The sequence below is a fragment of the Balaenoptera physalus genome (genome assembly GCF_965194825.1).
Source record: "Balaenoptera physalus genome assembly, chromosome: 6".
In the NCBI taxonomy this organism is placed as follows: Eukaryota; Metazoa; Chordata; class Mammalia; order Artiodactyla; family Balaenopteridae; genus Balaenoptera; species Balaenoptera physalus.
Window position 1 is genome coordinate 39,562,611 of NC_138885.1, and position 25,928 is coordinate 39,588,538.

The 25,928-nt window shown below is 35.5% G+C and overlaps 1 protein-coding gene across 3 annotated transcripts in view; it reads left to right on the plus strand.

Moving 5' to 3' along the window:
- Positions 1-25,928, plus strand: part of ARHGAP15 (Rho GTPase activating protein 15) — a 618,973-nt gene that overhangs the window by 404,258 nt on the left and 188,787 nt on the right. For all 3 annotated transcript variants that reach the window (XM_082465102.1, XM_082465104.1, XM_082465103.1), the window contains one exon: positions 18,730-18,807. In XM_082465102.1, the coding sequence (XP_082321228.1) occupies positions 18,730-18,807 (78 nt within the window). The remainder of the gene's footprint in view (positions 1-18,729; positions 18,808-25,928) is intronic.

Sequence of the window (25,928 nt, forward strand, 5' to 3'; positions counted from 1 at the left end):
CTCTCTGTGGTCTCTTGAACATTAGCAGCCACCCCTCTCCACAGTGTTCCAGTAAGAGCTTTGCTTCCCCAACATAGCCCTTTTTTCATGGGACCATAACGGCTGGTTTCATATCCATTTCCCCACCTAGAATGTGAGTCCTGGAGTCTAGAGATGGTCTGGTTCATCTCTGCCTCCTCACTGCTCAGCACGCTAGAGCTGGCATATGTAGGGGTTCCAGTCAAGGTGGATGATTAAATGGATGAATAGATGGATATTATCCAAGATTTCTTTTCATTCATCCACCCATGCATCCATCCTTAGAGAATCAAATTCTATGCTGAGTGGCTGCTTCCCACCAGCTATCTATTTTACATTCGGTAGTGTATATATGTCCATGACACTCTCTCACTTCATCCCAGGGAGATGAGCCTGGTGCTTTGTGACCACCTAGAGGGGTGGGATAGGGAGGGAGGGAGGGAGACGCAAGAGGGAGGGGATGTGGGGATATATGTATACATATAGCTGATTCACTTTATTATAAAGCAGAAACTAACACACCATTGTAAAGCAATTATACTCCAATAAAGATGTTAAAAAAGAATTCTATGCTGAAGATTCATTGAACTGCTAGAAGAGATAGTGATTAAATGTCTCTTAAAACACAATGTAAAGTTACATTATCTGGAAAGGTAAAGAAGCTGCCTTAAAAGAGTTGTTTTGTTTTGTTTGGCGTTTGCGTCATGGTATGATATGTGTATATATATCCACCTCAATCTATATCCATGTTTATATCTATATGACATACCATATTAGCAATAGCCTCTAATAGGATAAGACAGAACAAAAATAGAGCAATGACTCTGGTGTTCAGGACAGGTTTCAGACAAAACTGACTTTCTCATCCTTAAGAGGCAGAAACCAGTCTCTCAACAAACAGTGTTAAATTGTTTCATAAACCTGAGAGATTCAACTAACTAAAGAGAAATTTAATGCTTTTGAGACCTACCAGTGTCCTAAGAGTAGAACTATCATGTTCCTGGTTCAAAAAATTATGTTTTTTATATATAAACCTCCAGGCATTGTGCCTACTTCCCTGTAAGTTTGTGTATAATTTTTCCCATTATCACCCCCTAGGTCTCTTTCACCATCACCACTTTCCAGGCATCTACCATCCACTGAATAGCCATGTTTCTGATTATCTTTTCCCAAATGTATTAGCTTGCATTATTTAAGGCTGAATCTCATTTTATTATTTCCTGCTCGTATTTCTAAACTCCTGAAGTCCATTTGTATGATTCTTTTGTCTTCACAGATGTCCACAGTTCCTCCCAATTTAGTATCATCAGCAAATTTAATTAATACTCTGTTTACCTCTCCTTCTAATGAAACCAGTCCCTTGTTTCATTTCATCATACAAAGTAAAAATGTATTGGCAATAAAACAGTCTGAAGAAATGTTCCCTCACTGTAGGAGGGGAAGTTAAAGATACAGCAAAGAACCATGTGGTGAGGAGTGGACAGGGCAGCAGGGCGGTGAGCTAGTTTGCTATTGCCCTAAAGCAAAGCCTTCACAGCAACCACACTTTGGCAGATTGCCTGGGTTGGCGCTGGGTGGGGGGGGGGGGGGGTGTGTGTGTGCGTGCGCACGTGCGTGTGTTCTGGAATGTAGCTCTATTACCCCAACTGAGGACTTTTTACGAAAGATATTTATTGATATCTGAAAAGCACGTTTAAAAGTATAAATACAAATATAAATGTAAGGTAGTAACATTTAATCCATAGTGTAGCCACAAACCTAGATGTGAATATATACATCTGGGTATAGACAGGCTCACAATTATTTTCAGCGGGCTTTTTCTAACATTCACCACTGTCTAAATTTTTATCTTAGTCCTTAACTTGACGAAAGCTTTAAACCCAAATTACCCATTGGGTTTAAGTCAAATCCCTTATAACTAGTAGATTTATAAAATAAGGTCAGAGAATTTTTTCAGTTGTATCCAACAGGCAAATGTCAGTAAAAATATTTTCACCTCTAGAATTAATAGGCTGAAAAATTGAACTTGATCGGAGAAAGAAGCCTTACTTGTTAACTTTAAGGTAGGCAAGTTTACACGCAAAGAATTACACCATTAGTCTTTGAAGTTGTGGTCATACAGATATGGTATGATTTATGTAAGGAAAGCAAAGGTGACATTTATTAAGCACCCACTATGTGCGACACATAATGCTAGTGCTTTCCAACATGAGTCAATACTATACATTTAAAGCTTATATTAATTACTACCTGATACTCCAAATTGTATTCCTAATTCCAGTAAATCTCTTAAACATTTGCCATGTTGTATATGAAAAGTCAGTCTTCAGAATGTGGGTGAATTAGTTTAAATCCATTGACTCCACAGGAAAAAAATCTTTCAAATTTATGCTTTGATTAGGACAGACAGATGGTAGACCAGCATCTCTATTGTTATATACAGAAGATAATGCACGTTTGCAATGTTGAAATTAAGGCTGATACATACTTTACATATAGCGCAAGGTCACCAAAGATGTCATCACCGAGGCATGGTGTTAACAAAATAGTGACTGGGAATATGGTTAAGCAGTTACAGCCTTGTATTGTTTTTGCAGTGAGAAAAATCTGATGCATGATGCATTCTTATGAGAGAATTTTCTCAGATGCCAAGACTTTACAGGCATAACTTCCATAAGCTTTCATGGGAGTTTCCTGCCAGCACCTGTTACGGTGCAGAGTTCTTACTTTTCACACATAATCCAAGACTGGCTTGGAATACTGACTTGGAAAAACTAATATAGTGAAACCTTCTTGTAATGTTTCCTCACATATAATGTTCATAGTTTAATCCTTGGTCTGATATATGTATGAGCATGTTTTCCATACAAATTCTTTTCCCACAAGAAAGACTTCTTTTTGCAAGCTGTTTATGAATAGGAGCAGATAAAACAATTATTCTTAGCAGGTAAACGAAGGGAAAAGTTATTAAGGTAGAAATTGAATTAATGGTAGAAAGCAACTCTTCTTAACTGAAAATAGTTCTAGAACTAGATTGTAGATTCCTGAGGAACCAAGAGAAACAATTAGAGTACCACGTGCAAAAAGCAATACCAGTGGCTCTAAAAGAAGATCACATGTTAAAATAATATAGTTTGGTCATATTTTCTCATATATTTACAGACGAAAGTGTAGGGACTTTCAATATTTAAAGGGATATTGCGTATTTAATCCCATGGATGAATTAGTAGGATAGAGTTTTGTGTAGAGGAGAAAGAGTTTAAAGAATTCTTAAATGTCCATATTTTGAAATTAACTGCCACAAATTCCCATTAGCAAAACTAAAACAAAAACAAACAAAAAGGTTATAGCACTTCTGTTTAACTAAATTGTTCGAGATTGCACAGAAATACTATTCTATGAACAACCTCTCTTTTGAAGGTATTTGAAATCTCTTCTTATTTACTATTTCTAACACACCTAGCATATAAGAGGGAAAACAGACCTTCATACTCAAAGTCCTGAATCATTTATTGTCATTTTCTTGTTTGACAGCCTGCTGGGCAGGGGAAATGCTTTTCACTTGTCAAACATTGTCAAATATTAAATTTTTAGCTCATATTTATAGCAAGATTTCATAATTAATACTGGTAGGTAACAGAGTTAAAGTTGAAAGGAGTCTGAAACCCTGAAACCTTAAGAAGACAATTGCAAACCTGTTAGTGAAGTTTCTCATGGGGCAAAACATGGGTTCTGAACAAGGATAACTCCAGGATGATGATGATGATGTATTCTGGGTACTCATTTACCCCTTTCCTTCTTTTTCTTTGCTGGATGGCTGCATTACTCCATACTGTTCCCTTCAGCACTGTGTCTGACCTCTAGTACCCTTCTCCTGGCCAACCTGCCTCAAGAATATCATTTATACTTCAGCCTGAAGTTCAGGCACCCTTATGACTGAATATTACCTTGAGTACAGTTGTTCTAAAGGGCATCAATAAACTGGCATCAAATGGCTTTGTCTCTTATTAGAGTATATTCAAGCACCAGAGAAGGGGTTTTGTTTTGTTTGACAAGGCAAAGAAGGGAAAAGGAAATCATATTGACACCTCTAAGAGCAGGCTATATTCCCAAGCTTAGTACCTTCCTCCTCTCTAGGGCTTTTGCTTGTAGTACACTTTACTCTAAACTTTGGCAAAATAAGGTCATTATTTTGTTTTTATATTCTAACCAGTGGGTTGGTAGAACTGCATTTGTTTCTGTTTATAGTAGTCTTTGTTAAGGTTTGTTTGAAAACTTGAGAGACGGTTGGGAATCTAGGACCTCGTGAGTCCGCCATTGTTCAGTGCCACGTGATCTCCAGTTGAGGCTGAAGAGTTTTAGGCTAAGTTACTGAGAGACTTAAGGACACGAGAGAGGAGAGGTGTCTGATGGAGCTAGTCATCTATACACAGACAGCTCCATACGCAGTGCAGGTGCAGAAGAATGATGCAGTGAGAGAAGAATGATGCCAGACTGTGTTTTCTGCAGGCCCTACCCAGAGGAGACAGGCTTGTGTATGTCATTATTCCAAGGAGATACAGAGGTCTCATAATTCCAAGGAAGAACAATGTGTCTCTTCACAACATTTCAATCTGTAGAGCAAAGCCCTATATGGATTTATATAGGCTCAGTTTTTGAACCTCAGTTTAGAGCATTACACTCACCTAAAAGAAAAAGCATGGTATAAGTTGTCCCAGAAGAAAGATAGATCATTTATTACACTTCCCATATATTGGAAAATTATCATGATAATAAAAATAAATCATATTTAAGAATAAATTGTATTTAGTCAAACTGAAAAATGTGCCTCTCCTCCCCCAAATCTTTAAATACAGTAAGAACACTCCATTTTCCTATGTCCAGTGTACCTGAGAATAGAAGGGTGAGCATTTGGATAATAGCAACTACCCTTTTGCATTAGCTTGAACCCAACATTGTACATCCACTTCCTTTTCTTTTCTTCTCCCATTATTTATTATACTTGACACTTATCCTTCATCTCTTCCTGTTCCACATCCTCCACAAGTGAAGTCTTGCTGTATTTGCCTTCCTTTTAGCTAAAGTCTGCTCTCAAGACAAGATCTAATAGATTGATCCACACTAAAGTGTACATGATTAGTGAAGTTTTATGTGAAATCCCTCCATGGGATTTAAAGACAAAGGAATAAAACTCTAATTACAGAATTTTGAACATAAACAATACTATGTAAAAGAAATATTTTAAGATGAAATTATCTTCCCAAAACTTCTAAAAAAATATTGTAAATATAGCCTCTATAATTAATGTTAGGGCTAACCTTGGGGACCAATGAAATAAAATCTAGGTCATCAAATTGATAGTCTTTTATTTCTGTCTTCTGTAGCCCTAAAAGTCAGCTATAGTAACTGATGATGGATTTTCTAATATTATTTTCAAAATTCAAGATCGGCCAGACCTTGGTGGAATTAGGAAAATTAAGATACTCTTTAATTAAATTTAAGACAATGGAAAACATGAAATGCATTTGTAACTTGGTTTCTTACCACTTCGAAAAATCACACATGTGGAAGAGAAACTCAGTAAATAGTGTGTTAGTGAACATCAACATATGTAACACCTCTTTGCTTAATATACCTTCTTTCCATGACAACAGGTCAGAAAGAAGTGATAGATGCTAAATATCTAATGATAGATGTTAAATATGTGTGTCTATGTATACACACACAAATATTTCAGTAAGACTTTTGATGTAGACCCAAGTGACAAAATCATTCAGAAGCAAGAAATCTGGTTTGTATTACACTAGTGCTAATGAGTTTAAAAAGAGAACAATTGGTACTGGAATGCCTTTTTTTATTATTATTTATTTATTTATTTATTTATTTTTGGCTGTGTTGGGTCTTCGTTTCTGTGCGAGGGCTTTCTCCAGTTGCGGTGAGCGGGGGTCACTCTTCATCGCGGTGCGCGGGCCTCTCACTGTCGCGGCCTCTCCCGTTGCGGAGCACAGGCTCCAGACGCGCAGGCTCAGTAGCTGTGGCTCACGGGCCTAGCCGCTCCGCGGCATGTGGGATCTTCCCAGACCAGGGCTCGAACCCGTGTCTCCTGCATTGGCAGGCGGATTCCTAACCACTGCGCCACCAGGGAAGCCCTGGAATGCCTTTTTTTAAGCAACAAGTAATGTTTTGAGCAACTAGAGTCTGTGCAATTGTTTGCTAGATAGTTAACAGTCCTCAAGTAGTCAAAAATGAAGCTGAGCAGATAGGTCTCTCTTACACCACTAAAAGAAGTCTTCCCCTAATCTTTCTGCTTATAATATGATAATAGAAATTTAAAAAGCCAACCTCAGTGATAGCTCTGAGCATTTATCTATATATTCCATTTTGTAGAAGTCTTAAAATCAATGGTTTAAATTGTCCAGGTATACTTAGACCTTCTAATTAGGGGAAATGATTGTCTTTTTATCTCTTCCAGTGACTTATATTTATATCTCCAAACCTGGGTGTGATTTGTCCAGTAATTTGTGAAATACTTAAATTTTGAGATTTTTACTGTGTCACCTAAAGATTTGGAATCTGATATCATGGGTCTGAAAGCATCTTTCAGCTAAATTAGAGGTATAAAATAGAACATTCAAGGACATGGTAGATTTAGGATAATCTCCCAATCTTTTTCAAATGAGCCCTTTGGAACACACACGCACATCGTAAGAAAGAAATGTAATCTATGACATAATACTTCGGTAATAAAATAAATATCATTTGTTCACAAAAGTTTTATATATATATATATATATATATATATATATATATATATGCCTACATATTTTACATGAAACATATATATTCACACATATGAAACTTAACAGTTTTAGGATATAATGTGAAATTGAATATATATCATGATGGTGTTTCCTTCTAAAGTTGACTACAGAGCTTATATACCAACCTGAGTGTATTGCTTGGATGTGTCATATATGTAAAAGTATTAGAGATTGCAGGTGCCATTGTCACTGATGCATGACTAATGCATGTCACTAATGCATTGTTGCTTCGGAAGATGCCGGTTCTGTGGCTCCATTACATCCGGACTGTGTACTCTTTGTTCTTCGCTGTATTCCAAGTGCCTAGCACACTTTTGCTACATAGTAAGTGCTTAATCAATATTCGTTAATAGACAATAGACAATTGTCTATTGTCTATTAAATAATAAAAATAATAAAATAATATGCAATATTGCATAGACAGTTGGAGTTTACCAACTCAAGGTCTTTCCATCTAGGATGTATTGAAATTTTTCTGTCCTTCCATTTAACCACAGTCTAGCACAGGTCCCTCTGCCAAATAGGGAGGATTATGCACTAGCCCCATGTTTCTGTTTAGCAGAAGTATTAACAACACCTACTCAGCAGTTTATCCTGTATTCTCAAAAAGAAAACAATAATCTTATGTTTCTTGAGAAAAGGAAGTTCAGTCTTTTTAGTCTCATCCATTGTCATGGTTAGAAGCATATTCTTTGACTAGGAAAGAGTCTAATGACACAGAATTTCTCAGAAGTTTGGGAGAGCATTAAGAAGTTGAAAAGAACCATCTTGTCTGTGATCTAAACAGGACTTGTGGGTATTGATAGGATTAAACAGGTTTGTAGACTGTTTTGCCTTTGTGAATGGAATTCAGCTTCCCTGACCCACTCTAGAAGCAGCAGCCTGAATGGGCTCTCTCTCTCTCACCTGAATGCTTAGCAGAGCCAAGCCATCAAAACCCTCCAGGAAGTGGCTAGCCAAAGGGTCTGAATTAGAGGCACCTCCCCAAAGAAGATCAAAAGTTATGCTCCACCAACACGGAGACACTGAGAAATGGTTGAATGTGTTCTAAATTAAACTGCCCTGGTGGTGAGCGGAGATCTGCCAAAATCTTTCAATTAATCACTTTTACCTCAGGGCAGAGTTAGGCCTAAGAGTATTCCAATAGGTTTTTATTGGAACAGAGTTATTTCAGATATTAAACTATGCTGCACAAAGTAAAAATAATGTTATTTTTAAGTTGCTACTCTTGTTAAATAAAAGTTGGCAAGCATTCTTGGGGTCTGTATTGTGTCTGTGTATTTGTATGTGTGTGGCTGTTTCCTGTGCCATAAGCCTCATTGATTTATACAAGTGAACAGCAATGAATTAGGTGGTAAATATATTCATATAATCATTTTCATTAATAATATGTTACACATAATAGAAGAAAAGTTTTAAGTGTATAATTCTTTGCAACACAATTGAGATATTTTTTCCTACGTCTTCAGCAATAAGTTAATTAGAATCACCTGCATTTCCTTGGGTGGACACCAAATGGATTGCAAACAAAAACAGATTAAAATAGCTGCTGGAGCTCATGGCATACAGATGACAAGATTCACAAAAAGGGCAACAAGGCACTGAAAATGTTCACTTTTCAAACAATTTTAGAGGAAATTTAGCTCTTGCAACTTCTCTGTAAAAGCTGCTTGTAAGTGTTTTGCTGAAAGGCTAGAATGGCTTTGTTTCTGATCCCTTGATGAGTGAGAGAAATGTTTAAGAAAGATCACTTTACAGAGAGATTCAGGCTGAAATGTGATGACTGTGATTCAAGCCAAGCCAAAAATTACAGTTCAGAATGAAAGGGGAGGGGACGTGGTTTGGGAATCCATTTTCCCACATTCCTGAATCTCAATCATCCCAGCCAATGTTTAAAAAAAAAGTCCAATGGAAAACAATGAGGTCACTTTGTTTAGATGTTTAAAAAAATAGAGGTGGAGGGATTGAAAAGAATGAGAGTAAATTTATAAATTTTAGATCAATATCGATTTCAAGTATGATGGGATCAAAGTCTAGACTTTATATAACTATAATGACTTCATCACACAAGGGGCAATTTTTAAGTGTTTTCTTCTTGTTTGTGTTGGTAAGTCTTTTATTGTATATCTTTAACTTATGAGAGAGTTTGTTGCTAGAATTTTAAAAAGAAAAAAAGTATACATGGGCATAGTCTACAGATTACTCTTCCCTAGGCCTCAAGCTTTCCTTAGGAATGGCATCGTCAGGCAACTAGTTTTCTATCCATAAACCTGCTGTGGCCATCCACTCCTGTCTGGACCTTAGGTTATGCTGGCATGTTTACTTGCAAACTACCAGATGATAATGGCTGACCAAATTAGACTGTTTATTCATATGACTCCTATTTATTTTAAAGAAACACTGAGCAAGTCACAATACCAAAAGAATGATTTATTTACATCAGCATGATCACAGCATAACATAACAATAGAACTCAAACCTGCAAGAAACTCAGAGAACGATAGGAGATGAACTAAATACAACCTCCAACTTCAATATCTTCCAGACACATGAGATTTTCCTTCAAGACAAGTGCTCTCACTTAATGATACTTAGAATCATTCACCAATATTTGTCTTCAAGACTAATATTTAAAAGAAAGAAACATGTAAGAGAATTTATTAAAGACTATTTCTAGGTACTTTGTTTTCCACTTTCCAGAAATCATTTCAGGTGCTTATCTTTAGTCTTATCAAATCAAAGAGATTAGGATTCCTAGTCAAATTTCACAAGCATACTCAAGCTCTCTCTGAGGTTCTTCTTACTTTGAGTTTATTTCCAATATTATTCAAGTCTTAAGATTGGTATAATTCTGTAAATTATGTTTATTTCTACCATCCTTCAGGCTCATACTCATAGGCCTCAAATTCTCAGCTGAGTTTAAACAATTATTTTCCAGCAATGTAACTCTTTAGAAGAATATTTAATAATAGTGAAAAGTAAGATAGCCAGCTCTTCCCCCCATACACAATCCCTAAGTACTAGTGTTGTAGATCTTTTCAAGGCATAAGTGGTACGATACAGCCCAGTAGAAATAGGATCAGTAACACCATTAACACTCAGGATATTTTGTCCTTTTCCTCTTCCAATTTTAAGTTTGTCTTCCCAGGCTGCTTAAGATGTTAGGACTGCACAGAATAGTGAATATGACTTGATAAATAGGTAGGTAGGTAGATAGATAGATAAAGAATTTTTTGCTAGGACCCTTAACAATTTTATTTCCTAGTGTAATAGCTTAAACAAATGGGGAGGTTGGGTGGGAAATATTTGGTAATGATCCTAACCACCCAAGTGTTCAATGAAAAGTCCTTGAAGGGGAAATCAACATCCTTCCTTCTGAGCCAAGATTCTTCGTGTTTGGTATCATTTTGTCCTTAGTCTCATATATTGTTTCATTTACTTTGCAATTTCAATTTTAGGGTATTTAATTGAAGTCTGGAATTTGCTCCTATCTACAAAGTAGGCTACATAAACAATATAAATAATGGTTCATTTATTAGCATCACAGTTTCTAAGCAGTTTTCTCAGGGGGAAAAAAAAAGTACCCTTCTCTTGGTGACCTATTTAAAGTCTAACATTTTTTTTTAATTTATCAACAAATACTTGGTTCTTCCATGTCTTAAGAAAACAAAATTCTTCTTTTCCATATGAATATACTATAAAATATCTGGTAGATGAAAAACTTACTTCGTTCAGAAATGAGTAACCTAAAATGCTACCAAAATCAAACAAACAAACAAAATGTAAAGGAAAATTGAAGAAAAGTATTTTGTTATGATATTAAAAAGAAAAAGAAAAACTTACTGCAACAATTGTCTCCATGAAACAAGAATTTATTGCAGAGAATAAGGAAGTAGGAAAAGGAAGATAGGAAAAACATCAAAATAAGATAAAAATTAAAAAGAAAGGGCTCATGAAACAAATGGAAGAGAAAAATAAAACAATCTCAGTAATAAAGGGAACATTGGAAAAAGCATTAATGACAATAGGAACTTCTGAAGACAAAGAAAAGGACAGGAGTGAGGGGAAAAAATGAGGGGTATACTGATCCTGAACCCTGTATGAACAAATTCTGCCAGCATTAGATTTGGATTCACATAATAAGTGTTTTAAATATTCATAATTTATCTCACACGAATCATTTATATCCTATAGGTTATTACTGAAAAGAAAATTATTATATAGCAGTATCTTTACAATCCCGTGAAACTTATGTTTTCAACATTAAAAAGTCTCTCTTTATGAAAAACAACTCAGGCCCCCCCTCATTAAGTTGGCAGACTGAAAAAACATGTCTGATTCTCCTTCCTCAAAAATATCCCAATGATATAATAGAAAAGATATGTTGGAAAAGAAAAAAAAAGTGGTGCTGAAAACAGAAAAGGTACCATCAGCAGACCAGAAATAGAAATTCCAGGAAGACAGAAAACAGATGGGATCAAACAAGTGAAGATATTAGAGCAAAAGAAACACCATTCTCAGACACTATAATTAGGCACAGTACTTCCCAGGGATGTCCTAGAGATTATCCAAGCTTAGAGTTGACAAATAAAAAGAGCAAAAATTGGCAAGAGGGCAGTAAGTAAAGTAATGCACCAAATATTGGATCTAACATGTGGGAGAGCTGGGTCCCTCTCCATTTACCTTGCATCAAGGAAGTCCTCGCATGAGAATAGGTTCTACAAGGACAAATAAGAGGATGCTGGCATCTAAGAAGGAAAGCAGTGGAGAATGACGTGTCTCAGGTCTTCTACAACAGGCATAGGATTAGAGAACTTTGCCGAGAAGCAAAATAGTTAAAGTATTCCATATCCCAAAATCAGTCCTCCTTACTTGGTAACTGAAGACCTCTAGCCTACTATCTACTCACCACCCATTCATCGTGCAGGAACCCCTCACTGAGCCTAACAATTTAAGATTGAAGCCTGTTGAGGGTAAAAAGATGTGTACAAATACAGAAATACCCGTGACCATCATTTATTCTAGTTAATTTTGTCTTTCATCATAGGAGTATTCTGATATTTGAACATCCATCTTAAAGAAATTCTAGATAGAGAGAAAAGAGACAGTAGAGGGAAGGGTATATAAAACAAATAATACAAGAAAATGTTTTCTGGTTGAAAGAGCCTAGATGTAGATACATCTGAGTGAAATTTTACTTATACAAGTTTAAAGAGAAAATCTTTTTTTAAAAAATCATGAACGAAAAAGTAATTTACCTACAAAACATTAAGAATCAACTTGATATCTTTAGTTGCTAGAAGATAGTGGAACATTACTTTTCAAAGTTAGAAAAGTAAAAAATAATAAAGCTCAAATACTTAAATCAACACTTAAATATGAAGCAAAAGAAAACAGTGTTTTTAAAAAAATTTTTATTGAAGTATAGTTGATTTACAATGTTGTGTTAATTTCTTCTGTACAGCAAAGTGACTCAGTTATACATATATACATATAGAGATATATATTCTTTTTCATATTCTTTTCCATTATGGGTTGTCACAGAATACTGAATATAATTCCCTGTGCTATACAGTATGAGATTGTTTTTTATCTAAAACAGTCATTGAGATGGAAGAAATAAGAAAATTTACCAACCACATACTTTTGTGAAAAAAAGAACACTTAAAAAAATAAATCCAAGAAAGAATAACAGTGGAATACAAGAGAGGAGCAGTAGTTGACTCTGACCTAGAGCTGCACCGTCCAAGATGGTGGTCATAAGCCACATGTGGTTGAGTTATTTAAAATAAGATAAAATAAAAATTCAGTCGTTCAGTTGCGTTAACCACATTTTAAGTGTTCAGCAGCCAGCCTCATGTGGCTGGTGACAGCTGGTCTGGACAGTTAATATATAGAACATTTCCACCATTACAGAAAGTTCTGTTGGGCAGTGCTTAATTTGAGGAAATGAAGGAACCTACAATGGAAGAAGACCCATGAGACCTTGACTTTGGGGAGATCTTTGTGAAACAAAATTTTGATGTGGAACCCAATCACATTCGTTTTTTTAATAGTAACTAATATTAACCCATAGATAAGTCAAAAATATTTATAAAGAATAAAATGTTCTAAACTTTGAGAACATAAGAAATAATAACATAAAGAATAAAGTTGGAAGTTATGAGGGAGAAGAGAAGGGGAAGGAAGAGTAAATGCACTAAGTTCCTTATTTTTTTTTATACACAGAGGTAGTTTGATATATTAAGATATAGAAATAGACAAATGTAACTAATAATAACAAAGAGGGCGTACATAGATAAGTGGTAGGAACTATGGACTCTTTATTTTTTATGATAGGGAGTGAATAAATACCAAAGTTAATAAATTAATAAACAGAAATGTGATACATTAACATAAAATGAGTAACGATAAAAGTACTAAAACAGAACTGTGAACAATGTATTTGGACAGCAGGATGAGGTAGATACTTAGTTTCCATTGTATAATCTTGTGTGGTTTAAATTTCATTTTTAACAGGGAAGCATATTGCCTCTATAGTAAAAAAAAAATCCATTTAAGATGGTTATTATAAAGTCATAATGTTTTCCTATAGAATAAAATCCTTCTTGTTTGACAATCAGAATTGTGTCAACTATTTTCTAAGGTAGTTGTTCTTGAAAGATGAGTATCTCACAAGGAATTAGTAATAATTAAATAGAGCCAGCAAAAGATACAGGATAAATACAAGCCATTGAGACAGAGTAGAAATTAAATTTAGAAAGAGTTTCCATTTATATCCTGTACTCTCAGTCACTGAACTTAAAGTGTGTGATCAGATATGTTAGCAATATAAAGTTGGAAACACTTCACTTTAAAGAAGGAGGAAATGTGTGCCATTTGAAATGGTCCAAAACCTCTCATATTCAGCTCTGAAACCAAGCAGGACCTTTAGAAGGATAGAGAAAGAAACGTGCAGCACTCTTTGGGGGCAGTCTGGGCGTTCGTGTGCTCATTTGTTCTTGCCAGAGGGAGAAGCCAGAAGACCAAAGCATTGCGAGAATGACTCTTCTTGCGGTAGCTCTGGCCTCCTAGGAATTAGGAAGTGCCATAAATCTCAGGAGAGAGACTGTGCAAAATTCCCAGCCCATATTTCAGACTCCAGAGGTTCAGATGCATTTTGTTATATTCCAGAAAAACAAGCAGGCTTTTTGAGCACACCTCACAACCAGGCTCAAACTCCACATCTGCCTGATTTGTCCATCATTTGAGCTACCGAGAATGCTACCTAATCCGCAGTTTGCAGCTATTTTTAACGGACTCTTCTGCATTGTTGAAAACTACCCATATTTTGGCAGATAAGTCAGTCAACTCTGGAAACAGTGCTGGTCTCTTAGATTTCTTTTTGGAAAGTGTCTGAGATTTATGGTGGGAATTACACATGACAGCTGCATTCTTTCCACTGGGTTTAGACCACCATTTGGTCTAATAACTCCTAATTGTGTGTCTATCCTAGTCTAAGCTTCTTCAGAAAAAAGAGGGGGGAAGACTTTTGAAAATCCCCTACAGCAGTACCCAGTGATTTCTGTCAACAGTAAACACTATTTTGAAACTTAAGAAGGTCAGCTGATGAGGAACAAATAGAAGACATTTCGGTGAATGTGAATTTCTTTAGAGAATTTTTCATTAACATTACATTAATGCTGGTCTGATAAAAATAAATGTAAAATGTTTTAGTTTCATTGTGTTCCCAAAGTATTTTTAGCATAACAGGCAAAATTCCTGTCAGCATTTTCAGTCATGGTATTTTCTTAAAAGAAGTACCTCTTCAGTGATTTTTCTCCAAACTTCACCAAAGCACAACATGGATACCTTGAAGACATTGCTCATTTAAAAATCATAAGAGGTCTAATTATATTTCCAAAATAAGTAGTTTCCAATCCAGCAAGGATAATGTGGTCATGAAAAGGATGTCCAAATCCACCAATTTACATTGGTTTGGCTTGGCATGACTTTCAAAGTTCTTGGAGCAAAAAGAGGATGGCACGTGAATCATTCTAATTTGGGTTCGATTCCCAGGACTTAGGGTTTGCCATTCTGTGAGCCACTCTGGGGAGAGCTAATCAACTACAAGACTGTACCTATGTAATTTATAACTGCTAAAATTCACTGATGTGTTCCAGATTATTTTGCAAAATGTAATACCCTCCTTTTTAATATATACTTTGTCATTTTCACTCTATTTATGTAATTTAAAAAGTATGATAGCAGGGGAGCATGAGCCGTTCAAAGCAGGAGCCAGTCATGTCAGAGACTGTTATCCTTCGTAAGATATATGGTGTTGATATCTCTATATCTAAAGGGCTTGGAAGTTCTGTCAAGTTAGATTCAAATTGCATCTAATGTGTTTTGCTTTACTCCTTCTTACTTTCTGGTTTCTAACGTAAGCCACAAAGCAGTTTCTCTACTGTGACTTAGTTCTCCGACCACAGTGGTCACACTGGTCTGAGTTACCCTCGCCGTCTCCACTCCCAGCCCTCCCTTCTTTTATTCCAGAAGAAAATTGGGTTATTAATTTAAGACGAGGCTGCTTTGTTTGAACAGTATAGTGCTTTCCAGTTGCTCATACGTAATATAACCAACCCATACTGCTCTTTCAAATGTTTTTGATTACTGAACTTAAAAAAAAAACAAAAAACCTTGTACTGAAATTTATGAAAGATCAAAGGGATACTTCCTATGTTGTAACTTTAAATTTCTATAAGAGAAAAAGTTTTTAGATAGTAGGGAATTTCATGAATTGAAATTCAGTTTACAACTCTAGACAACACATGCATTTCAATAACATGTAAAATAATATTAGAAAAGAAAGAGTTCTAGCTTCAAAATAAAAATACACTTGATTTATACCTATAAAGAGATAAGCTTATTAAAATGAGGCTTAAGTAAGGTCCTTATTTGTAATAAAAATCTGTTGGGATTCAAATAATTTTATTTACTGTTGACCTTTGATAAAGGTCCAACTAATTAGCAAAACAAAAATTAATTTAAAAAGAAATATATGGTAAATTTTCTCATTTTTTATTGTAATAGTTGTTGACATTTCATTTTTAATCATTATTTTAAATAGGGCTAATTTGACTGATTCTTTACAAAAAACATATATTAAGATTTCTTGTTTGAGAAAAATGTAAACCTGCATACTGCATCAATGTTTCTATTTTCCAAAATATTCTTTTTCTCAAGTTCCTTCAGAGCAACTGATAACTTGTGGAAAATCATGAACGCTTTCATTTGGTGAAACTTTGTTTGACTTTGTGATGGCAAGGAAGATGACCTTATTCACCATTTATGGTTCTGAATGACCTCTGACTATTTCCAAACCAAAAACTATCACCAAAGGCCCCAAACTTGCATCAATAAACATTTTTCTATAGACAATATGGAGTCACTGGAGGTCATTTTAGAGAAGAATTTCAAAATGTTTTTCCTAAGGACTACATGTTTAGAAAAAGTACAGATATCCCCAAGAGGGAGAACTTTGAAAGGGACACACTTACTTTAATGCATAAGTTTTAAAATTTTAAAAAGCTATCACATTATTTAAATTACATAGGTTAAAGCTAAGTACCAAACACTATGTAAATGACAAAGCAAAAAAAGAAAATAGTTGATAAATTATTAAGTTTCTGAGCACATGTGCATAAACTGAAGACCAGCATGATCTAATACTGAAACTAAAAATCAAACGTTAGGAAAGTTTTAATTAAGATGATTGTCACATTTAAGTTGTCAAGTGCCCATTGTACTTAAAAATGAACTGGAGTGCCCTTTGATTAATGGAGCTATTTTGTGCATCCGAAAACAAAAAGAATGCATTTGATTTTTATAAATGTATGTGTCTTAGACATTTTCACCACACACTAATAGGTCTCCAGCCTCATCTCAATTCGTCACAAATTCACAGATTCATAGTTCTCAGGAAGGGACAGAGACTCACTAATTTATTATTAGACTATTCTAGAACTACAAAACTCACACAAATTAATACATTTGTTAATAGCTATTCCATTTTATTGACATTATATATAAGTTATTACATGGAAGAGTATAGTGAGGATGAGTAGGTGGGACACAGAGGGCTTTTTGGGTTTTTTTGGCCATGCCGCATGGCTTGTGGCCTTAGTTCCCCAATTAGGGATCGAACCAGGGACCTGGACAGTGAGAGCGTGGAGTCCTAACCACAGTGAAAATACTCTGTATGATGCTGTAATGATGGATACAAGTCATTATACATTTGTCCAAACCAATAGAATGTACAACACCAAGACTGAACCCTAATGTAAACTATGGACTCTAGCTGTATCAATGTTGTTTTCATCAGTTTTAACAAATGTATCACTCTGATGGGGGACGTGGATAATGGGAGAGGCTATGCATGTGCAGGGGCAAGGGGTATGTGGGAAACCTCTGTACCTTCCCTTCAATCTTGATATAAACTTAAAATTGCTCTAAAAACTAATGTCTTAAAACTGAGTGAATAATGGCTTTGATTTATGCCATTAATATCCGTATGACACATTATGTCATTCTGTCCTAACCTACTGATGATATATTTTGCACAGCAGCAGAAATGTTCCTACTATAAAGTATTGATACTTAAAAACAGAGATGGTAAAGCAATAAAGGAGCTCATTTCATGTCAGTAAAGAGCTTTACAAAAATTTTATTCTGTTAGATTATGACAATAATTTCTATCAATTTATCTAGTACTATCTATTGTGAATTACGATGTTTAATGATGATACTATACCACCTCCCTAGAGAAACTGCTGAGACACTGACCTCTGCATTAACTGGTAATCTCATCCAGGCCTCCTTGAGGGCCTAGACACATCAAGGAATATGCAATCCTGACATTAAAATTATGTTATCAACATTTCTTATCAACAATAGTGTGTTTGCCTAAATGTTTCTCTTTTCATTTTCCTGTTTCTTCATCTTTTTGATAACTGGGTCATGGAAATAACCTGATGATATAAATAAATGTGTGGAAAACAAGTGGTTGATTATCCAAACCCACTGCCAGGATAAGTTATTTTGAATTATAGATAACTAGTTTTAAAATAATCTGGAACTACTGTCACCATCCTGTCAAAGATTTCTTTTTATTTTTCCCTCCATAATGGAGCACCCCATTACCTACAATACACTAGAGATTTTCACAGTAGTTGTACATCCGTAGTAGAATTTTCATTCTGTAGTTTCAAATAATCAGACCAATCTATGTTATGCTATAGTAATTGCAGGAAAAGAGAATGAAACAATGGAAGTGGATTGGAATCCCTAGGGATAGAATAAAACAGAATAGAATAAGAATAAGAATAGGAGAGAGGGAAGAAAGGGAGACAGTAAGAAGAGAAGTGAGAAGGGAGTAAAGGAGAGGGAGGGAAGGAAGGAAGGGAGGGAGGGAGGAAGGGAGGGAGGGAGATTTTAAGGAAAGAAGACTTCACAAGCACTTTGGGTTACTTTATCTTTCCAACAAGGGGCAATAATACACATATACATGAAGGTTCTTCTCCCTACTCCACCCCAAGTTTAATTCCTGTCTTTTTTGGGGGAATGAATCTTAACTATACTGTGAAATCCCATGCTACCTACTGCTCTTTTATGGTTCAACTACACTCAAGTTTGTTGATGATTAACTGTTACTGAACTTAATGATTAGTTTGCTTGTATTAAAATATTGAAGATTGCTTGGTGTATGACATAGAAATTTGTTTTCTCTGTGAGGAAGAGAGAGTTGGTGGTGATTTACTACTTTCTTCCTTCCCATAATTATTAGTATTATTTTCTTTTACCATCTCAGTTCTTATATGAGTGAATATAAAACATGCCCTTTTGTTTTCAGGTCTAGATGTTGATGGAATATATCGAGTTAGTGGCAATCTAGCAACAATACAGAAGTTAAGATTTATTGTCAACCAAGGTAAGTGATTTCTTCACTTCAGACCTTTTTACAAGTAGTTTCATCTCCAACAGTATTTCACACTCTCTGCGTATGTATTATGAATATATAATGATAAAGGCTTTGAAGGGACAAAGAGAAATTTGAAGAAATTAAACAATTATTACCAGAGAAGTAAAAGATAGCCAGTTTACTTGGAGGTAAATAGAATAAAGAGAGGGACTAACTATTATGTTGTGTGAAATAAATAAGTGAAATATGACAAACTAAAAATGAAGAAGAGAATAATAAAAGGAAAAAATAAACTAGCTTTGAAAAATGTTACTGGCATATAATACACACTTAATATATGTTGATAAATGAATAAATAAATGAATGGTGGAAAATGTAAGAGTCAAGATCACAGATGTTAGAAAAATATATAATAGGTAAGTAAAAGAATTAAAAATTAGGAAATACAGATATCATCAAAGGATTATAAGCTAAAACAACTATGAAATACTACTACAAGCCTATTAAAATGGCTAAAATTTAAAACACTGACAGCACCAAATGCTGACAAGGATGTGGAGCAACAGGAACTCTCATTCATGCTGGTAGAAATGGAAAATAGTACAGCTAGTTCGGAAAATAGCTTAGCAGTTTCTTATGAAAATAAGCATATTCTTACCTTATTACCCAGCAGTTGTGCTCCTTGGTATTTACACAGATGAGTTCAAAACTTATGTCCACACAAAAAACTGCACACAATATTTCCAGCAGCTTTATTCGTAATTGGTAAAATTTGAAAGCAACCAAGATATCCTTCAATAGGTGACTGGACAAACAAACCATAAAATATCCATAAAATGGAATATTATTCAATGATAAAATGAAATGAGCTGTCAAGTGATGAAAAGGCTTCGAGGAAACTTAAATGCATATTGCTATGTGAAAGAAGCCAGTCTGAAAATGCTATATACTCTGTTGTCTCAACTATATGACATTTTGGAAAAGGCAAAACTATGGAGATAGTAGAAAGATCAGTGATAGCAAAGGATTTGAGGGGAGAGGAGGAAGAATAAGCACAGGGGATTTTTAGGGCCATGAAACTATTCTGTTTGATATTGTAATAGTGGATACATGTCATTATATATGTCATTATACATTTGGCAAAATCTATATAATATACAACACTAAGAGTGAACCTTAATGTAAACTATGGACTTTAGTCCAGTATTGGACTATAGTCCAATATTGGCTCATCAATTGTAACAAATGTACTACACTAATGCAAGAGGTTACTAATAGGGGAAATTTGGGGGGAGTGGTCAGGCATAAGAGGGAGTATATTGGAACTCTGTATTTTCTATTTTTCTGTAAACCTAAAACTTCTCTAAAAAAGACAGTGAATTTTAAAAATGAAAATTAGGAAATGTTGAAAAAAAAAAAGACTAAAACATCTTGAGATGGTGTTATAGACAGCTCACAGGTTTAGAATTAGACACATGGAGTAAAACCCAGACACTCTCTCCTTGTGTCCTTGGCATCTTATTTAACTCCCTTATGCTCTGTTTCTTATCAGTAAAAACAGGATGGAAGTGCCTTGGAAATGTTTGTGAGAATGAAATGAGATAGTGTGTGGTATTCCCTTAGTAACGTAACAGACTCGTGGTAGTTGTTCAGTGCATCTAAGTTTCCCTTTCACTTAAAAAGTCAATGATGTCTCATTACCTTCAGGAGAATTTACACAAAGTCTTCATAATCTGGCTTCCCAGCTACTTCTAGCTGACTGCAGGTCCTCTGAATTTCCTTCAGGATACATTCCTAACTGTACTTCCTTATTTACATACTGTTGTATTTCTTAATGCCTTTGCATAGTCTCTTCCATCTACTTTCAATATACTCCTAGATTTTCCTTCCCATCCCACATACAAAAGCTTCCTGACTGGTTAGATTTCTCCTTATTCTTCAAGGTCCAGATTATAAATAATTTTCTCCAAGGAGCCTGCAGCATCCCTCAGTCAGATTCCTTCTCTGTGTGCCCATTACGCTGGGTAGTTAAATTTGCATTCGTACAGGCACATCTAACTTCTAAAATTCCATCTATTATAAGACCCAGAGATTTAATGCCATCTTTTAAAGAGAATTTTATCAAATGTATTCAGTGATTGTATTTCACAAACGTTAAAATCTGAAAGTCTTGGAATAAAAAAAGAGGATATTGGTTGAAATATGTGTATCCTCCATGAATCTCTATACACCTAAAAAGGTAGGATTTAAATCAGCCTTATATCTTCCCTCACTAACCGCCAGTAGCTCTGGAGCCTCCATACAGGGAGCTCTTAATATCTGTTGTATAGTGTGTGTGTGTGTTGCAAATAGGAGAAGTATTAATACGGAGAATCATTAACCTCTCCAGCAGTTCAGCTTGGGTTGAACCATACTTTTAAGTGTTAACTGCAGTGCTTTTGGCCAGTGGCCACATGATTCTTATTTCTGAGCATCTCTATAACCTAGAATGCGTTTGCTCACTAATGTGCACCATTGTCTTTCAGAATTACTGTCCTTCCTGGGCAAAAAACAGAACTGAACATTACCTTATGTATTCATATTGGCCCCATTGGCCTGAACCAAAGTCCCCCTGCCACCCATGGATAAAAATTGGATTAAAATACCCCAGCTTTTTATAACCATTCCTGTTTATAACCAGCTAAAATCATTCTTGTAATATATTTCATACTGAAACCATATCCTGATTGGGATTCTAGACAGGTGAGCAACACATTTCTTCTACAAAGAAGAAATCTCAAAACAGAAGCCATGCTAGAAACAAACACTAGTTGCATTTCCTGCCTTAAAAAAAAATTATGCTCAGCAGTCTGAAAAGGCAAAAAAAAAACCTGCAGTGAAAATATGAAATCTGTCCATCTCATCTTTTGCAATCCAAACTTCAGCATCCTCTGGGGCTGTGTAACTGCTCATGTTTCCATGAGAGTTGACAATGTAAAGCTGGACAGAGGCCTGAGTTGGTATCTGGTAGCACAGAATTGTCAGTAAACTGTCTCCCTGGTTTATACCACTGTCAGAATGAAACACACTCAACACAAATTATGCTATATTAGAACCTTTGATACTAGTATTTTGTCCAAGCTGTGTTGTGGAGTTGTTTTGAATTAGATGATAAAAGATATGCATATACCATCCTCTCTCAAATTTTGCTAATCAGATTATCCTGTGAATGAAATTTTCAGGAGTGGACCTGTAGCATTTGTTCTAACACCATACCTTCCCCTCCATCTGCATGCTGGTTGCTGACAGCAGAGCTGATATGGGAGAGAATCAGTGCTGGATACAAAGAGACTGAGTGTGTACATTGTGGTCTCCCTGCTGTGTGTGTATGTGTGCGTGTGTGTGCAGTGAAGTGGCAGTGCAGTGATAATTCCTTGAAAAGCATAAAGGAATATGTGAATGCAATGCATTCTTTTTTTGTATTCAGAGATGGAACATAGCTGGTTTTGGCATACCCTCTTTGTGTCAACACCTTTTATCTCCTCCATGTTCACGTTCCACAACGTTTCCTTTTCAGAAGGTTCTAAACGTACGTTTTTAAAATGAACAAGCCCTACCCACCATTGGACTAGACAAATGAAAACTGATTTTGGGGATTTTCAAGAACAGTTTAATTGCAATTTATGTATTTCACTAACTTTCTTGAATGCTATAATCATCAGCAATTCTAAATACACCAGTTGAATGATTCAATTTGTTTTGGTTTTCTGTTTGACTCACTAAATCAGTAGGAATTGGATACCCTTATTATACTTCCAGATCAGATGGCATGCGAGTTAAATTCAAAGTGATCACTTTTGAAAAGTATTTCTTAATTATAACTAGTAATGAAGATGGTAATAATTATTATTGTAAAAGTAGCTAACATGTTTTCATAATTTATTATGTGCCAGGCACTGTACCAAGTGCTTTACTTATATCATTTAATTTAATCCTTTCTGCTATCCCATAGAATGTGTTCTATTACTGCTCCCATTTTAAAATTGAGGAAACTGAGGCTCAGAAATGTTAAATAATGTCCTAAGGTCATAAAGCAATAAGTGAAAGGGCTAGGACTAGATCCCAGGTCTCTCTGTCTCAGAGCCTATGCTAAAAACCACTGCCTGATTTGACATTTCCCATTCACTGATTGTTGATTACCTCCTTACAAAAGTGGAGCCCAGTCTTTTCATGTTGTACCCAGTTGTTAGTGACTTTCTTTCTGTTTTCTGTAAGTGACAAGTACTGTCATAGGAGTTTGGCTAAAACTTTTCAAGAAAGAGAAATGCCTGGGAAAACACCAAATGCCATAGTTAGGAAGAAGCCAGGCGCTACCATTCTCTGTAGGGCTTCATGTATCTATGCTTGGACCAACAAACTACTTTAACACAATATTCTGTTGCAACCTTCAGGAGAGGCATTGAAGACTCCAGATTTACTGGGCTGCTGCCGCATTACTGAGCAGTGCTCTGCCTTGTTTGTTGTCTTTGGTGACAGCTTTCAGTGGCATTTTGCTGATGCTGCCCTTCCATTCTATGAGGGCATCCCCAAAGAAAACTAGTCTATGACCTCAGATGTCAACTTGTCATCAGCCTGTGAGACCACGTCAATTCTTTGGGATGATCTGTGACGTGATGGTTTTCTTGTGTGGGGTACTTTTACAAAGGACAGACTTTAGCACTGAGGATGCTGCATAACTGTCTTGAGAACTTTTTGACAGTGGGTCTTAGAAGTCCCACCAGTCTGAATTCCCCCTCCTTCTGACATCAAAATTCTGCTTTGAGCTGCCCATCTAGCTTATTGTTCAAACTCCAAATTCAGTTCAGACTCTTCTTTGGTATTACTTAGATGTTCTCTTTCACCCTTTAAAAAAGGGACAAGGAAGACTGGCATCGTTTTTGGAAGATATTAACTATGAAGCTTCCCAAGCCCATAAGCCAATGGGAGGACTATGGGGCACTAAAGGAAGAACTGACTGGGAATTTTCCAAACTGATGTTTCTTAGTACACAGTAAAAAATATTCCCTCTAAGCATTTCTCTGAACTGGAGGAAGTTACTTCTTACCAGGATTTTAGACATGTTTTCCATATATAGAAAAATAATTTAAAGGAACATTCTTAGGGACACCCTCCTTCACTTTTTCACACCCGGAGGAACAAAATATATAAATGCCATAAATCTACATGGCCAAGAATCTTAATTGGGTATGTGGGTGTGTGTACGTGTGTGTTCATACGATTGTGTGTGTGTTATTTTAAAATGGAAGAGGATTTTTTCCCATTAATTTACAGTCTTGTACTTTGCATACCTTTATTCATCCAGATCTTATTGACATAATGATCCAAATTAAATATTGGCTTAAAGAGATGAACTTGCTTATTTTGAACATACTAAGAATAAGCTCCATTGAAAATAAACCATTAGAGAAACAATTTTGTGTTGCCAACTATATCTAAACTACTTTTTTATAGATTTGTACCACAAAGCAAAGAAAGCAAAGCATTAACTTCAGTAGCTATCCCAGTGCTTTTCATATTATTTGCAGCATCAAAAATTGAATAAATGAAGAGGAAAGCGAGAAAGAATGTGAACAATTGGCAGTTTCACCATGAAATAAGCAATTGTATGAAACAGAAAAAGATCTGGAAAAGGATTTCAAAACTTCTAGTTCTGTTCTCATAAAATAGACCTTGCATCAAGTCCATTCATTTTTCTATTAAGTGAGTTTATATTGCCCTCTTATTATTTTTAAAACGAGGTATTTCCTTAAGCTTACTTTCCTCTCACTGCCAACCACAGCAACAACAAAACAAACTGTGTTACTTGCTTTATCCCATTCCACAGGGCAGTTTTGGGAAAGTTGAATCATTGATATTGCACCTTTCTGGCTTCCATGTGGCAAGATTATCGTTTAACAGTGATTTATTTTTCCCATTAAAGCTGAAAAGATCACTTGATCATAAAAGGGCCAGACTCTAACATCATTCAGGGCTTTGGAAACTTTCTTAGAACTCATTTTTTTAGCTACGTTGAGTCAGAGAGCTCAAAAGACTTGTATTGCTTTCTAGCTGCTTAAGAAAATGTATTTGTCATTAGTAAATAATGGTAAACACAGAGGTCAAAACAATAAGCTCTTCACGTACATGTATATTTATATAGTTTTTAGTTTCATGTAATATTTGAATAACAACTTTCTGAATATAGTCTCTAAAGTAAACAAATTGTGGCTACTTATGTTAAAGCAAATTATACCATCCATTCACTGTGGACTACATTTTATAATTCATTACATCCCAAGCAATAAGGAACTGACTTAACTGTGTGGTGAAACAATCAAAGACAGAGACCATCTAGTGGGGAAAGAGCACTGGATAAGCATTGATGAAACTGCCTCCTTATCTTGATTCTGAGCTGCTATTCGTTAGTCTAATGGAAACTATTTTAACCCCTTTGAATCACAGACTCTTCATTTCCAAAATGGGAATAATAATGAAAATATTAGGACTTTAAGAACTCTGAATCAGCCAAGTGATCATCAGTATTAACTTTAATTAAGATGACAAGTGGTTACATGAAATCAGATCAATATTACTTAGTTGTGTTAATAATAGCATGATACTAAATATTAATAATCAAATATGGCTTTTAGCTTCCACATGATTGAGTTTTCTCTGATGATAACAAGATTATTTTTCTTTGGAGACTCCCTGCTATCCAATGATTTGTCTCATTCCTAGCCAAATTCATAGGAAATCTGGGTTCGCTTTATCTTATCCATAGGCTTTTGGGAGATTCCAGATTCCAAAAGACTAGCCTCATGTTCATTGGAGAGGAGGAGAAAAGTCTACTGAAATTTTAGGGCCTAGTTTAGTTGTGGCTTTTCCATTGGGTCAAGAAATTGAGTCCAGAAACTAAATCTGTCAGAGTTGTGCCACTGCCAATCTTCAAGGAAAACCCTAAGGATATTTATAAAAATCCATCATCATCATAAATCATTATCATCACCATAAGAATTAATGTATAGTCATTAAAAATTAGTGGAAAAACACACCAAGCTTACTTCTGCTCTAACCAAGCTTTAAAGTACTGGTTCCCAACCCTGACTATATTT